The 16,771-nt window shown below is 44.0% G+C and overlaps 1 protein-coding gene across 1 annotated transcript; it reads right to left on the minus strand.

Annotated features, from left to right (window-relative positions):
- Positions 1-7,517: 7,517 nt before the first annotated feature.
- LOC140183117 (uncharacterized) lies at positions 7,518-11,002 on the minus strand. Its single transcript, XM_072231131.1, has 2 exons — positions 10,617-11,002; positions 7,518-7,521 (listed from the first exon to the last, which is right to left on the minus strand). The coding sequence occupies exons 1-2, from the start codon at positions 11,000-11,002 to the stop codon at positions 7,518-7,520; spliced, it is 390 nt and encodes a 129-aa protein (XP_072087232.1).
- Between the last annotated feature and the right edge of the window lie 5,769 nt (positions 11,003-16,771).

Genomic DNA, 16,771 nt, shown 5'->3' on the forward strand with positions numbered 1-16,771 from the left:
TACAGAAGATCTCATCCGAGATCGACCTCCAGTTTCAGGTAACCCTCGGAACATTGGCGCCGTTGCCGGGGAACCTGGAAGTCATCTCAAAACCATGTCGGACGGCCATGACAACGACCACGATTCAGATCTGGAGAACAGAACGCCACACAAGAATGCAGACACTACGCTAAAGGATACCCTAGAATCCAACGGAGACAAAAACTCACCAAATCCGGGAGCCATGAAAGCACTCCAAGATCGTTTGAAGCAACTAGAAAAAGAAACCCAGCAACAACGGGAGATCGGAAAAGATCTACAAAGAGAAAGTACGGCGACGTCGAGAACTAGAAGAAAAACTACAGCAATTAGAAGCCGACCTCAAAACAAAAGCTCCTCGGACCACTCCTGAAGAAAAACCACGTAAAGAACAGGACCCATTCACCAGGGAAATCATGAAGACCAAAATTCCAAAGGACTTCAAGCTTCCAGATATGGTTTTGTACGATGGCACTACAGATCCCAACCATCATCTTAGCAATTTCAGAAGCAGGATGTACCTTACTGATGCCTCGGATGCCGTTCGTTGCAAAGCTTTTCCAACAACTCTCACAAAAACGGCAATCAGATGGTTCGACAACTTACCTCCGAGGTCCATCTCAAACTTCGACGATCTGGCCAAAAAGTTCTTGGCCAGATTCTCCATCCAGAAGGATAAGGCCAAGCACGCACCCAGCTTACTAGGGATCAAGCAAGGAGATCGGGAAAGCCTCCGCAACTACATGGAAAGATTCAACAAAACATGCATGGACATACAAAGTTTACCAACAGAGGCCGCCATCATGGGGCTTATCAATGGCTTACGAGAAGGACCTTTCAGCTAGTCCATATCAAAAAAGTATCCCACCTCCTTAGACGAAGTACAGGAGCGAGCAGAAAAATACATCAACATGGAAGAGAACGCTCGGTTGGGAGAAACCTCAAAATCTGGAGCCTCCTACCGAGACAGAGACAAGGACTCCAAAAGGAAAGAAGATCGACAGCGTGAAAAAATCAAAAAATACCATAACTACACCCCTCTCAGAGTATCCCTGGTCGACATATACAAAGAAGTTTGCCATACTGAGAAAATCCCCCCAGCGCGACCACTCAAAGGCAAAAGGGGAGGAGGAAATCGGAAGGAGTATTGTGACTACCATCGAATTCGGGGACACTCTACCAACGAATGTTTCGATCTGAAAAACATCATAGAAAAATTAGTAAGAGAAGGAAAATTAGATCGATTTCTGGCCACCCAGGATGATGACCAAAGAAAAAGACGGAGAGACGAAGATGATGGACGAACTGAACGGTCACCTCGGACACCAGAAAGACACATCCACATGATACATGGCGGATTCACAGGAGGCGGGATCTCCAAATCATCTCGAAAGAGATACCTTAAAGAAGTATACCACGTTCAGGGAAAGGAGGACGCACCCGACATCCCGGCGATAACATTCACTAAAGAAGACGCATCCGGCATCATCCCGGGACACGACGACCCCATGGTCATCACAATTATACTGGCAAATTTCAATTTACACCACACATTAGTAGACCAAGGGAGTTCTGCTGACATCTTATTCAAAACAGCCTTCGACAAACTCGGCTTAGACGAAAGGGAACTAAGAGCATACCCGAACAATCTGTTTGGACTCGGAGACACTCCGATACAACCGTTGGGATACATATCGCTACACACTACTTTTGGAAAAGGGAACCAATCTAGGACCCTCAAAATAGACTACATTGTGGTCGACGTAAGTTCAGCCTACAATGCTCTCATAGGACGGACGACACTCAATCAACTCGGAGCAATAGTCTCAACTCCACATTTATGCATAAAATTCCCAACTACAGAGGGGATAGCCACGGTAAAAGCAGATCAAAAGATGGCACGTCGCTGCTATAACGAGAGCTTAAACCTCAAAGGCAGAGGAGAAGAGTTTCATACAATTGAGCTTGGTGGAGCTCAGCGTCGAGAAGAACTCCGTCCGCGCCCAGAAGGCGAGATAGAGAAGGTTCAGATTGGAGACACCTCGGATAAAACGACTAATATCGGCATGGTCCTAAGAGGAGACTCAAAAGAATCACTGATACAATTCTTGCGAGATAATGTCGACCTCTTCGCATGGAAAGCCGCAGACATGCCAGGAATAGACCCTAAGTTAATGTGCCACAAGTTAGCGGTCTATCCAGGATCTCGGCCAGTGCAGTAGAAACGAAGAAAACTCGGACCAGAACGATCCCGAGCTGTGGAAGAACAAGTACAAGCGTTATTGGAGGCAGGATTCATAAGAGAAGTCAAATATCCACTATGGCTAGCCAACGTCGTTTTGGTGAAAAAGTCAAACGGAAAGTGGCGCATGTGTACCGATTACACCGATCTCAACAAAGCCTGCCCAAAAGATCCATATCCACTCCCAAGTATTGACGCTCTGGTAGATGCTTCCTCTGGATATAGGTACCTCTCGTTTATGGATGCCTATTCGGGATACAACCAAATCCCCATGTATCCACCAGATCAAGAAAAAATATCGTTCTTAACACCAAAGGCGAACTACTGCTACATCGTGATGCCTTTCGGTCTTAAGAACGCGGGAGCTACTTATCAAAGGCTAATGAATAAAGTCTTCTCAGATCACATTGGGAAAATCATGGAAGTCTATGTGGACAACATGTTGATAAAAACACAGAACGAAAATACATTATTGTCCGACCTGTCCCAAGTATTCAACACTATAAGGAAGCATGACATGCGACTCAACCCCGCAAAATGCACCTTCGCAGTTGAAGCAGGCAAATTCTTGGGTTTCATGCTCACGCAAAGGGGAATTGAAGCGAATCCAGACAAATGTCAAGCTATACTCAACATGAAGAGCCCAACCTGTGTCAAAGAGGTACAGCAACTCAACGGGAGACTAGCCGCCCTATCCCGATTTTTAGCAGGAGCTGCGATAAGATCTCTCCCCTTCTATGCTACTTTAAGAAAGGGAAAACAGTTCGAATGGACGACAGAATGCGAACAAGCTTTCCAAGACTTCAAGGAGTTCTTAGGACGGCCACCTATCCTATCTCGACCACAAAAAGGAGAACCACTTATATTATATCTCGCAGTAGGAAGCCGGGCGATAGCCTCAGCACTAGTCAGAGAAGACGAAAATGGGCAACAACCCGTCTACTTCATTAGCAAAGCACTACAAGGATCCGAGCTGAACTACCAGAAAATAGAAAAATTTGCCTATACTCTCATCCTAACATCTCGACGACTCCGCCCGTATTTTCAGGCTCATACCATTAAGGTTAGAACTAACCAGCCCATAAAAGGAATACTGCAAAAAACAGATTTAGCAGGCAGAATTCTACAATGGGCAGTCGAGTTATCGGAGTTCGACCTCCAATATGAAGCTCGGACGGCCATCAAGTCACAGTATCTGGCCGACTTCATCGCAGAATTCACAGATACCCCGGAAACTCCCGCAGAATGGAATCTCTACGTGGACGGTTCCTCAAATAAAACTGGAAGCGGCGCAGGCGTGATAATAGAAAGCAACCAAGGAACCCAAGTTGAGCTTTCCCTCAAGTTTGGGTTCCCGGCCTCCAACAACCAAGCGGAATATGAAGCACTATTAGCTGGTTTGAAGCTGGCTAAAGAGGTCGGAGCTCAAAAACTCAACATTTACAGCGATTCACAAGTGATCACATCACAAATAACAGGGAGCTACCAAGCCAAAGACCCCACCATGAAAAAATATTTAGACAAAACCAAGGAACTACTCGGACAAGTCGGGGAATACAAGATCTGCCACATACCCCGCGAACGAAATGCCCGAGCTGATGCACTCTCAAAACTAGCCAGCACCAAACCAGGGGGCAACAATAGAAGCCTCATCCAGGAAATGTTGCAAAACCCGTCAATCTCGGAAGAAGAACAAGTTCTGGCCATAACAAGTCAAGACCAAGGATGGACGACCCCCATAATCAAATACCTCAAAGAAGAAACACTCCCCGCAGAAGAAAAGGAGGCAAAAAAGTTAAAAAGGGAGGCACAGTACTACACCATCATAAACAACATCCTGTACAAAAGAGGAATCTCAATACCTTTACTAAAATGCGCGCCGACCTCCAACACAAAGGAAGTGCTAGAAGAAATACATAGCGGCATTTGTGGCAATCATCTCGGAGCACGATCTCTCGCCAAAAAAGTACTCCGGTCAGGATTTTATTGGCCAACTCTATAGAAAGAAGCCACAGAATTTGTAAAGACATGTCCACCATGTCAAAAACATGCCAATTTTCACATCGCTCCGCCAGAAGAGCTCATCAGCGTGACTTCACCTTGGCCATTTGCAAAATGGGGACTCGATCTTCTCGGCCCCTTCCCACAGGGATCAGGACAAGTTAAATTTCTCATAGTGGGAGTAGATTACTTTACAAAGTGGATTGAGGCAGAACCCCTAGCCAATGCCACCGCTCAAAGGAGTCGAAAATTCTTATATAGAAACATTGTCACGAGATTCGGGATTCCATATTCGATAACTACAGACAATGGCACTCAATTCACGGATGCAGGTTTCAGAAAACTAGTAGTCGACTTGAATATAAAGCACCAGTACACCTTAGTTGAGCATCCACAAGCCAATGGACAGGCCGAGGCGGCTAACAAAGTCATATTGGCTGGGCTAAAACGGAGATTACAAAATGCAAAAGGAGCCTGGGCAGAAGAGCTTCCACAGGTCCTATGGGCATATCGAACAACTCCACATTCCACCACAAAGGAATCCCCCTTCCGATTAGCATACGGAACAGAGGCGATGATTCCAATAGAGATTGAGGAAGGGTCGCCCAGAGTAGTTCACTACAATGAGGAAGCAAACTTCCAACTTCAGAGAGAAGAGCTCGACTTGTTACCCGAAATCCAAGAAAGAGCTCGGATCAGGGAAGAAGCTCTAAAACGCCGAATGGCTTCCAGGTATAATCAAAGGGTAGTACCGAAAAATTTCACAGAAAATGATATCATCCTAATCCAAAATGATATCGGAACAACTCGACCAGGAGAGGGAAAGTTGGCAGCAAACTGGAAAGGACCCTACCGAATTGTAGAAGTACTTGGAAAGGGCTACTACAGACTGTCTGAACTCGATGGACGAGAGCTTCCCAGGTCATGGCACGCCTGCAACCTTAGAAGGTACTACAGTTAGAAAAGATAAAAGATCTCATCATTGGATGCATTCTTTTTCCTGAAAAGGTTTTTTAATGAGGCACCAAGTTGAGACTCAGACAATCCCATATGTATATATTTGCACTTTTCCTTTAAATAAAATATATTTTAGATATTCTACAAAGATTTCAAGACGCATTAATCTGAAGCATTCATCGTCCGATTATAAAGCAACAGATCGGCAGAAAGTGAAAAACAATTTCACTGCACGATCACGATAAAGACAACCGTCCGATAAAGGTGAAAACGCGATTCACCCAAAGGGCGATCTAGAGATGACAACCACTTTCTACAAATCGGCAAAGATAAACACAGAATAATGTAAGAAGTTATCGAAAGTGATCCAAAAAAGGACCTGACGAGGTCTTACGGATTGCTAAAATAATAACTTAAAGACTGGCCGACGTTGAGAAGTCGGACCAAGTCAACACAAGTTATAAGTAAACCCTGGAAAGAGGTCTGGCCAACCCTATTAAAGAGGATGACTTTAACTTAGAAGGGCTCGACACGACAAAGTCAACCCAAAATAAGAAGTTATCAAAGTAGTCCCTGAAAAGAGATCTGACAAAGATCCAAGAAAGAGGACTACAAATAACTTAAAGGAGACCGATATAACCAAGTCGGACTCCTACTATTTAAAAGTTATCAAAGTAGTCCCTAAAAGAGATCTGACAAAGATCCAAGAAAGTGGACTACAAATAACTTAAAGGAGACCAATATAACCAAGTCGGACTCCTACTACTTAAAATTTATCAAAGTAGTCCCTGAAAGAGATCTGACAAAGATCCAAGAAAGAGGACTACAAATAACTTAAAAGAGACCGATATAACCAAGTCGGACTCCTACTACTTAAAAGTTATCAAAGTAGTCCCTGAAAGAGATCTAACAAAGATCCAAGAAAGAGGACTACAAATAACTTAAAGGAGACCGATATAACCAAGTCGGACTCCTACAACTTAAAAGTTATCAAAGCAATCCCTGAAAGAGATCAGACAAAGATCCAAGAAAGAGGATTACAAAAATAACTTAAAGGAGACCGATATGACCAAGTCGGACTCCTACAACTGGAAAGTTATCGAAGCAATCCCTGAAAAAGACCTAACAAAGATCCAGGAAAGGGATTACAAAAATAACTCAGAAAAGGACTGCGAAAACAACACGGAGGACTAACTTGAAGAAATCGGTTATAAATTGTCGGAAATGCAAGCCGGAGCGGGAACAAACCAAAAATCAAGTTAGACCTACCTAGTCACAACCTCGAAGGATTCAAGATACAAAGTACAAAGCAATCCAAAAGAGATACCAAGTCAAGCACAAAAGCGCGATATCATCCACAAGGTTATAAAAGCCTCAGAGGCCACCAAAATCTATCTCAAAAAAGCTAAAGCATGCTACCATTTGCTTTTCATAAAAAACAAAAGTTGCTGGGCAAGCAACGAGAAAGTGTCAACAATCAATAAAACATAAAGAGTTTAAAAAAGCCCACAAGCCGGGCCAACTACATATCCAGAATAAAGATTAAAACTAAGGGTCAGAAGATTTTTTAGCAGCATCAGGCTGAGGAGATGGAGGCCGAGTCTGGAGAGGAACGGCATCTATAGTACCGTCATCCCGGTTCAAGATCTGGCAGTCAGGGTCGGAAGCGGGAGGACCAACCTCGGCAGGGACAGCAGAAGGCGACACCTTGGTAGAGGCTACAGGAGGAGGATCAACATCATCCTCATCCTCGTCATCAGGGACAACCTTGCCATCCCTGACAATGTTCTCCAAGCTAAAGAGGGTCAGGTCGGCCTCGGGAGCAATAACCCGAACTTGTTCCCTCAGGTTCTCATAGGCAGCAGTTACACTGCCAACAAGATGACTTTGGAGTTTGGAATAATCAGCCCGGGCATTCTCTAACTCTTCTCTCAGACGCAACACCTCCCGGTAAGACATCAAATAACTATCCTTATGCCGCATAGCCGTGTCCTCGGCCAGTTTCAGAGAGCCAGCCAAGGAAGTAGAAATAGCCTTTTCATTTTCCAAATCTTTCTCCAACCTGGCCACCCTTACTTCAAGCTCCCCCTTTAAATCCTTCATTCGATCAAACTCCTGTTTGGCCTCCTCCATAAAAGCTTTAGTGGCATGGAGAGGAAGACTTTGAGCAGTCCGATATAGGGCCGCCCCCATGTGTGCCAACTTGATACCACTCCGGGTGATATAATCAAAATGATAAAGAATCAACACGTCATCCATAGGAAGAACACCATAAGGGCCGATTTGTTGATCTACAAACTCAACTGCATCAAAGTCAGGAGTATCAAGGTTGAAAGGTTCAGTTGTTCTTTGCTTCTTACTAGGAGGCGGACCGGAAGCAGCAACGGAAGATTGTGGAGGATCGACCTGACGGACCCGAGGAGTAGGAATTGCTCTCCTCAGCCCGGGAGAACTCGGTATAGGAGGTTTAACCAGAGGCTGAGAAGACCCCTCTCCGGCCGCTTTGGCCGAGAGGTTTAGTGCTGCGGTCGCCTTCTTCGCCTTCTTATAGGCTCTCATGGAATCATTATTCTTCGACATCTCTGAAAAACACAAAAAACAAAGAACAAGTTACAACACAGGAAAAACAAAGCCCGAGAGCAAGTATAAAAGCAAATCAAGCAGTACCTAAAGCAGCCCGAACCAAAGATGGATCACTCAAAAATCTCTTCGTGTCCAGGTGGGGTGGCTTCCCCCACAAATCTTCAAGAACGACCACAAAGGCCCGCTCAACTTCACTAAGCATTTCCCACGTGTAACGTGGCACTCTTACATTCTTTTGCCACTCCAGAGGAAAAGCAGGTTCATCATTTTCATCAAGAAAAAAGGGGCGAACCCCCTCAATAGCACGGACTCAGAAGAAATAGTTCTTAAAATCTTTAAACGACTCATCATACATGGCAAAAACTTTATGCCCTTGGGCCGACCTGAAAGAAACCCAGGAAGCTTTCTTTTTGGAGGAACCCCCAGGTTTGGCCGAGACAAAAAGATAAAGGAAAAGAGTTTCAGAAGGTGTTATATCCAACTCCTGACAAAGAAATTGAAATATCTTGATGAAACCCCAGGAGTTGGGATGCAGCTGGGATGGGGCAATGTTGCAGGACCACAATAAATCAGTTTCAAAGGCAGTAAAAGGGAAAGTAACGTTCAATTGACTAAAAAAGTATTCATAAGCATAGAAAGAGGGACGCTCCCCCTCGACAGAAGTCGGAAAACAAACTCTTTCATCAGAGTCAGGAGCAACAAGCTCATAATCACCCTCGCAGGAACTGTTAGCACAAATCCTATGGCGCTTCCTCAGCTCTGTGCAAAATTCAGCATCCACAATAGAAACACACAACAAAATAAGGGAGTCCAGCCAATCGGACATCCCCTCGGGAACTCTGGAAGACATTTCTACAATATTATTGCGAGAAGACATGAGGCCAACTAAATCCTACAAGTAAGAAAAGAAGAGGGGATTACTAAAAACATCTCGGACAAGGGAGAAAACAACTCAATACGATGCAGGAGATCACATAGAAAAGGAAAACCCCAAGACTCAAACCAAAATCTTGGGGCATCCTTTGGAGGCAATAATCAGGCAAAGTTTTTAGGAAAAATCTACAGCTCGCACCCCAGCGTCTCTTAGAAAGAAAACAAAAGAAAGCGAAAAATGCAAAAAAGATCACCCTCATACAGTTTATCAGAAGAAAGTACTATTTCTACAGTATAGTAAAAATGGCCAAACAGAAAGGCGCAAACTTTTTTCGAAATCAAGCAAAAAGCAAGCACGAGCGTACCAAAAAAGAAATCATCAAAGACACCAGCTCTTTTTTAGAATCAAACGCATTATCATCAAAAGCACAAACGAGAAATAACATGCAGAAGCCCTAAGCACATTAAAGCAATAGGAAAGGCGAAAAAGATTTGGAGCACGCATTACGACTGTAACCAGGCACAGTAGAAACAGAAAGATCCAAACTTCCCTCAAAGCAAAATCGCAACTTAATCACAAAAAGCCAAAAGCAGCGAAAGAGAAAAGAAAATGCGAATGGGACTCACCTAGAGAAGAGAAAGCTTCAAAGGAAAAAAGGAGATGTAAGTTGTCCCGAGAATTGCCAAGCGACGCCGCCACGAAGGAAAAGAAGGAACAAGGGCAAAAAACAGAGAGCGAGAGAACAAAGGAAGAAAATGTGAAGAAGTTACAGAGGAGAAGAGAAACCGTTTTTCTGGGTTTTCGAAAATCAAAAGCTTCAAAGGAAAAACGGGGCAATTAATGCTAATTAATAAAAGTATTAAACTCTCACACGTTTCCAAAGCACTGATGTGAAAGCGTGCGCTATTAGAGAAAAATGTTCTACATTCAAAAGATTCTACAAAAAGGGAAAAATCGACGAAATGCTTGAGTTCGGCTCCACTATAGAAGGACCGAAGTCAAGGACTCGACCTTAAAAAAGAAGACCGAGCTCAAGCAGGGGCACTGTTCATACTCGGGGTGGAGCTGTCCGAACCGGGATGTTCAGTAGCGAAGCGACCGACCTGTTCAGGTCAAGTAGACCGACTTCTTTACGAAGAAGTCGGTCAAATCGACAGCAAAGCCCAATAAAAGGGCCCAAATAGAGGAACACGACCCAGAATCCAAAGGCAATCCCAGCCTATAGTGATAAAGGCGGTTCCCTTGAAGATAAGCTGACTTCACTCAAGATAAGATAAGATAAGATAACTAACTTATCTTACCAGAAAGGTCAGCCCACGCTACTATAAATACACTGGAGCACCCAGGTATAACTCATACTCTGATTCTACATAAAAACCTGCTTAATACCCGTGCTAACTTAAGCATCGGAGTCTCTTGTAGGTACCCCCCACCCTCCGGTGGCCAAGGATCAGCAGTGCAGCAAGTCCAACGAGTCGGACCCAACAGCTCCGGCCGTCATCAGCCAGCCGGACACATCATCTCCGACCAGTACAGAAGATCTCATCCGAGATCGACCTCCAGTTTCAGGTAACCCTCGGAACAGTATCTTTGTTGTAGAAGATCACCCTAGGGGATCTTTTGTCTACTTCTACGGGGATCATTGCATCCACTCCGTAAGCAAGTCAGAAAGGTGATTCCCCCATGGTGGAGTGCGGCGTCGTCCGATATGCCCATAGGACTTGTGGGAGCTCTTCAGCCCAGGCTCCTTTTGCGTCCTATAGACGGCATTTTAACCCGACCAATATGACCTTGTTGGCGGCTTCCGCTTGTCCGTTGGCTTGTGGGTGTTCTACTGAGGTGAACTGGTGCTTTATCTTCAGATTAGCCACCATGTTCCTAAAGCCCGTGTTGGTGAACTGAGTTCCGTTGTCTGTGGTGATGGAGTATGAAACCCCAAACCTTGTGACAATGTTCCTGTATAGGAACTTCTGACTTCTCTGGGCAGTGGCGGCGGCCAGTGGCTCTGCCTCAATCCACTTTGTGAAGTAATCTATTCCTACAATGAAGAATTTGACTTGCCCTGATCCCTGGGGGAATAGTCCGAGGAGGTCAAGCCCCCACTTTGCGAATAGCCAAGGTGAGGTGACGCAGATAAGTTCTTCGGGCGGGGCGGCGTGAAAATTGGCGTGCTTCTGGCATGGAGGGAACGTTTTGGCAAATTCAGCCGCTTCGTTCTGTAAGGTTGGCCAGTAGAAGCCGGCTCGGAGTACCTTTTTGGATAGAGCCCGTGCCCCGAGGTAATTGTCGCACATGCTGCTGTGAACTTCTTCCAGGACTTTCTTCATGGCAGAAGTCGGGACACATTTCAGAAGGGGTGTTGAGATCCCTCTCTTGTATAGGACGTCATGCACTATGGTATAATATTGTGCCTTTCATATGAGCCCTTTTGCCTCCTTCTTGTCTGTGGGAAGTGTTCCGGACTTGAGGTAGTTGATGATGGGTGTCATCCACCCTTGGTTCTGGTCCGATATATTTTGGACCTTTTCTTCCTCTGAGGTTGCTGGGTATTGTAGGGTTTCTTGGATGAGACTTTTATTATTGTCTCCTAGTTTGGTGCTAGCCAGTTTTGATAGCGCATCGGCTCGGGCGTTTTGCTCCCGAGGTATATGTCGGGTCTCATATTCCATGAAGTTCCCGAGCTGTTCTTTGGTTTTGTCAAGATATTTTTTCATGGTGGGATCCTTTTCCTAGTAGCTTCCTTCTATTTGTGAGGTGATCACTTGTGAATCGTTGAAAATGGTAAGCTTTTGGGCTCCGACTTCCCTAGCCAGCTCCAAACCAGCCAGTAGGGCTTCGTACTCGGCTTGGTTGTTTGAGGCGGGGAACTTGAATCTTAAGGAGAGTTCGAGTTGGATCCCTTGGATGCTTTCCAGGATAACACCTGCTCCACTCCCAGCTTTGTTTGATGAGCCGTCAACGTAGAGGCTCCATTCAATGGGGTTTCTTGGGGTGTCCGTGTACTCTGTGATGAAGCCAGCCAGATACTGGGACTTAATGGCCATGCGAGCTTCGTACTTCAGGTCGAATTTGGACAGCTCGATTGCCCATTGCAGGATCCTTCCAGCCAAGTCAGTTTTCTGTAGGATGCCTTTCATGGGTTGGTTGGTCCGTATTCTGATGGTGTGGGCTTAAAAATATGGTCGAAGTCACCAGGAGGTAAGTATGAGGGCGTAGGCAAACTTTTCTATCTTTTGAAAATTTAGTTCAGCTCCTTGTAAAGCCTTGTTGATGAAGTAGATGGGTTATTGTCTGTTGTTGTCTTCTCGGACAAGCGCTGATGCTATTGCCCGACCTCCAACGGCGAGGTATAGTATCAGCTCTTCTCCTTGTCGAGGTCGGGTAAGGATGGGTGGTTGCCCCAGGAATGTTTTGAAGTCTTGGAAGGCTTGTTCGTATTCTGGGTCCATTCAAACCTCTTTCTTTTCCTTAGTATTGCATAGAAAGGGAGAGATTTTAGTGCCGACCCGGCTAGGAATCTGGACAGGGCCGCTAGTCTTCCATTTAGCTATTGTACCTCTTTCACGCAGGTCGGGCTTTTCATGTTAAGTATGGCTTGGCATTTGTCTGGGCCTCAATGTCTCTCTAGGTAAGCATGAACCTTAGGAATTTGCCGGCTTCTACTGCAAAGGTACATTTCGTGGGGTTTAGTCTCATCCCGTGCTTTCTTATGGTGCCGAATAGTTCGGTGAGATCGGGCAACAGTGTTTCTTCTTTTTGGGTTTTTATTAGCATGTCGTCAACGTAGACTTCCATCAGCTTCCCGATGTGGTCGGTGAATACTTTGTTCATCAACCTCTGATATGTGGCCCCCGCGTTCTTGAGTTCAAACGGCATTACTACGTAGCAGTAGTTTGCTTTCGGGGTTAGGAATGAGGTCTTCTCTTGGTCGGGTTGATGCATTGGGATCTAGTTGTACCCCGAGTAGGCATCCATGAAAGAGAGGTACTTGTATCCCGACGAGGCGTCGACCAGGGTGTCGATATTCGGGAGGGGATATAGATCTTTTGGGTAGGCTTTATTGAGATCGGGGTAGTCTACACACATCCGCCACTTTCTATTTGGCTTTTTGACCAGTACAACGTTGGCCAGCCAAAGTGGGTACTTGACCTCCCTTATGAACCCGGCCTCTAGCAAGGCCTGCACCGATTCCTCCACGACTTTTGATCTCTCCTGGCCGAGGTTTCTGTGCTTTTGTTGCACTGGTCGAGATCCGGGGTATGGTGCGCAGAAATCGTGATCGTTCATTCCTTGGTAACGGCGCTAAAAACTAAATATGCACGTTCATGATCTTGTTTCTTAGTCACAACTTCGCACAACTAACCAGCAAGTGCATTGGGTCGTCCAAGTAATAAACCTTACGTGAGTAAGGGTCGATCCAACGGAGATTGTCGGCTTGAAGCAAGCTATGGTCACCTTGTAAATCTCAGTCAGGCGGATTCAATTGGTTATAGAGATTTGATAATTAAAACATAATTGAAATATAAACTAGGATAGAGATACTTATGTAATTCATTGGTGAGAATTTCAGATAAGCGTATGGAGATGCTTTCGTTCCTCTAAACCTCTGCTTTTCTGCTGTCTTCATCCAATCATTCCTACTCCTTTCCACGGCAAGCTGTATGTTGGGCATCACCGTTGTCAATGGATACTTCCCGTCCTCTCAGTGAAAATGGTCCAAGATGCTCTGTCACAGCACGGCTATTCATCTGTCGGTTCTCGATCATACTGGAATAGGATCCGTTGATCCTTTTGTGTCTGTCACTACGCCCAGCACTCGCGAGTTTGAAGCTCGTCACAGCCATCCCTTCCCAGATCCTACTCAGAATACCACAGACAAGGTTTAGACTTTCTGGATCTCAGTAATGGCCATCCATGGGTTCTAACTTATACCACGAAGATTCTAATATCTCGAACTCAGTCCCCTGTATTAGATATCCAAGAGATACCCATTCAATCTAAGGTAGAACGGAAGTGGTTATCAGGCACACGTTCATAAGTTGGGAATGATGATGATTGTCACGATCATCACATTCATATTGAAGTGCGAATGAATATCTTAGAAGCGGAATAAGTTTGTATTGAATAGAAAAACAGTAGTACTTTGCATTAATCCATGAGGAACAACAGAGCTCCACACCTTAATCTATGGTGTGTAGAAACTCTACTATTGAAAATACATAAGTGATAAAGGTTCAGGTATGGCCAAATGGCCAGCCCCCAAACGTGATCTAAAGATGAAACTAAAGATGTAAATACAATAGTAAAAAGTCCTATTATGCTAAACTAGTTACTAGGGTTTACAGAGATAAGTAAATAATGCAGAAATCCACTTCCGGGGCCCACTTGGTGTGTTCTTGGGCTGAGCATTGAGCTTTAAACGTGTAGAGGCTTCTCTTGGAGTTGAACGCCAGTTTGTAACCTGTTTCTAGCGTTTAACTCCACTTTGCAACCTATTTCTAGCGTTTAACTCCAGAGTGCAGCATGGAACTGGCGTTGAACACAATTGAGAGCGCGCCATTTGGAGTTCTGTAGCTCCAGAAAATCCACTTTGAGTGCAAGGAGGTCAGAATCCAACAGCATCTGCAGTCCTTCTTCAACCTCTGAATCTGATTTTTGCTCAAGTCCCTCAATTTTAGCCAGAAAATACCTGAAATCACAGAAAAACACACAAACTCATAATAAAGTCCAGAAATGTGATTTTTAATTAAAAACTAATAAAAATATACTAAAAACTAACTAAATCATACTAAAAACTATGTAAAAACAATGTCAAAAAGCGTATAAATTATCCGTTCGTCACAACACCAAACTTAAATTGTTGCTTGTCCCCAAGCAACTAAAAATCAAATAGGATAAAAATAAGAGAATATACTATAAATTCCAAAATATCAATGAAACTTAGCTCCAATCAGATGAGCGAGACTTGTAGCTTTTTGCCTCTTGAATAGTTTTGGCATCTCACTTTATCCATTGAAGTTCAGAATGATTGGCATCTATAGGAACTTAGAATTCAGATAGTGTTATTGATTCTCCTAGTTCAGTATGTTGATTCTTGAACACAGCTACTTTATGAGTCTTGGCCGTGGCCCTAAGCACTTTGTTTTCCAGTATTACCACCGGATACATAAATGCTACAGACACATAATTGGGTGAACCTTTTCAGATTGTGACTCAGCTTTGCTAAAGTCCCCAATTAGAGGTGTCCAGGGTTCTTAAGCACACTCTATTTTTGCTTTGGACCTTGACTTTAACCGCTCAGTCTCAAGTTTTCACTTGACACCTTCACGCCACAAGCACATAGTTAGGGACAGCTTGGTTTAGCCGCTTAGGCCAGGATTTTATTCCTTTAGGCCCTCCTATCCACTGATGCTCAACGCCTTGGATCCTTTTTATTACCCTTGCCTTTTGGTTTTAAGGGCTATTGGCTTTTTGCTCTTGCCTTTTGGTTTTAAGAGCTTTTGGCTTTTTCTGCTTGCTTTTTCTTTTTCTTTCTTTCATCTTTTTTTTTCACCAATTTTCTTTTCTTTTTTTTTTTCTGCAAGCTTTTTTATTCACTGCTTTTTCTTGCTTCAAGAATCTTTTTTATGATTTTTCAGATTATCAAATAACATGTCTCCTTTTTCCTTATTCTTCAAGAGCCAACATATTTAACATTTATAAACATCAACTTCAAAAGACATATGCACTGTTCAAGCATTCATTCAGAAAATAAAAAGTATTGTCACCACATCAAAATAATTAAACTAGTTTCAAGGATGAATTCGAAACCGTGTACTTCTTGTTCTTTTGTAATTAAAACATTTTTCATTTAAGAGAGGTGATGGATTCATGGGACATTCATAACTTTAAGGCATAGACATTTAGACACTAATGATCATATAGTGAAGACACAAACATAAATAAAACATAAAGCATAATAAATGAAAAACAGGAAAATAAGAACAAGGAGATTAAGGAACGGGTCCACCTTAGTGAGGGTGGCGTCTTCCTCTTCTTGAAGAACCAATGGTGCTCTTGAGCTCCTCTATGTCTCTTCCTTGCCTTTGTTGCTCCTCCCTCATAGCTCTTTGATCTTCTCTAATCTCATGAAGGATGATGGAGTGCTCTTGGTGTTCCACCCTTAATTGTCCCATGTTGGAACTTAATTCTCCTTGGGAGGTGTTGATTTTCTCCAAATAGTTTTGTGGAGGGAAGTGTATCCCTTGAGGCATTAGTGGTTATGGAAAAACAAAAAAGCAATGCTTTTTCCACACCAAACTTAAAATGTTTGCTCGTCCTCAAGCAAAGAAGAAAGAAAGGATGAGAAGAAGAAGAGATGGAGAAGATGGAGGTGTGTGAATGTTTTGGCCACTGGGGGTTTAAGGTGGGTATGATGTGTGAAAAGGAAGGAGTGATGGTTTGAATTTGAGTGGGTGGGTGTAGGTGGGTGTATGATGGTTTTGGAGGGGAATTGGAGGTGATTGGTGGAGGTTATTTTGGGGAAGAGAGTTATGAAAAGGTGTGAAGAGGAGAGAAGAAAATGTGGGGATCTTGTGGGGTCCACAGATCCTGAGGGGATCCTGTGGGGATCCTGTGGGGTTCACAGATCAAGTGGGGTCAAGGACTTAACATCCCTGCTCCAATTAGGCGTGTAAAACGCCCTTGCTATGCAATCTTGGCGTTTAACGCCAGACTGCTACCTGTTTCTGGTGTTAAACGCCAGCTTGGTGCCTGTTTCTGGCGTTAAACGCCAGACAGATGCTTGTTTCTGGCGTTTAAACGCCAGACTGCTCTCCTCCAGGGTGTGCTATTTTTAATGCTATTTTTCATTCTGTTTTTGATTTTTCAGTAGTTTTTGTGACTTCACATGATCATCAACCTAATAAAACACGAAATAACAAAAGGAAAATAAAATAGATATGATTAAATAACATTGGGTTGCCTCCCAACAAGCGCTTCTTTAATGTCAATAGCTTGACAGTGAGCTCTCATGGAGCCTCACAGATAATTAGAGCAAGGTTGGAACCTCCCAACACCAAACTTAGAGTTTGAATATGGGGGTTCAACACCAAACT

The sequence above is a fragment of the Arachis hypogaea genome, chromosome 20 (assembly GCF_003086295.3).
Source record: "Arachis hypogaea cultivar Tifrunner chromosome 20, arahy.Tifrunner.gnm2.J5K5, whole genome shotgun sequence".
Lineage (NCBI taxonomy): Eukaryota > Viridiplantae > Streptophyta > Magnoliopsida > Fabales > Fabaceae > Arachis > Arachis hypogaea.

Coding starts and splice junctions, on each gene's coding strand:
- LOC140183117 (XM_072231131.1), bottom strand. CDS start 11,002: ATGAAGAAAGTCCTGGAAGAAGTTCACAGCAGCATGTGCGACAATTAC.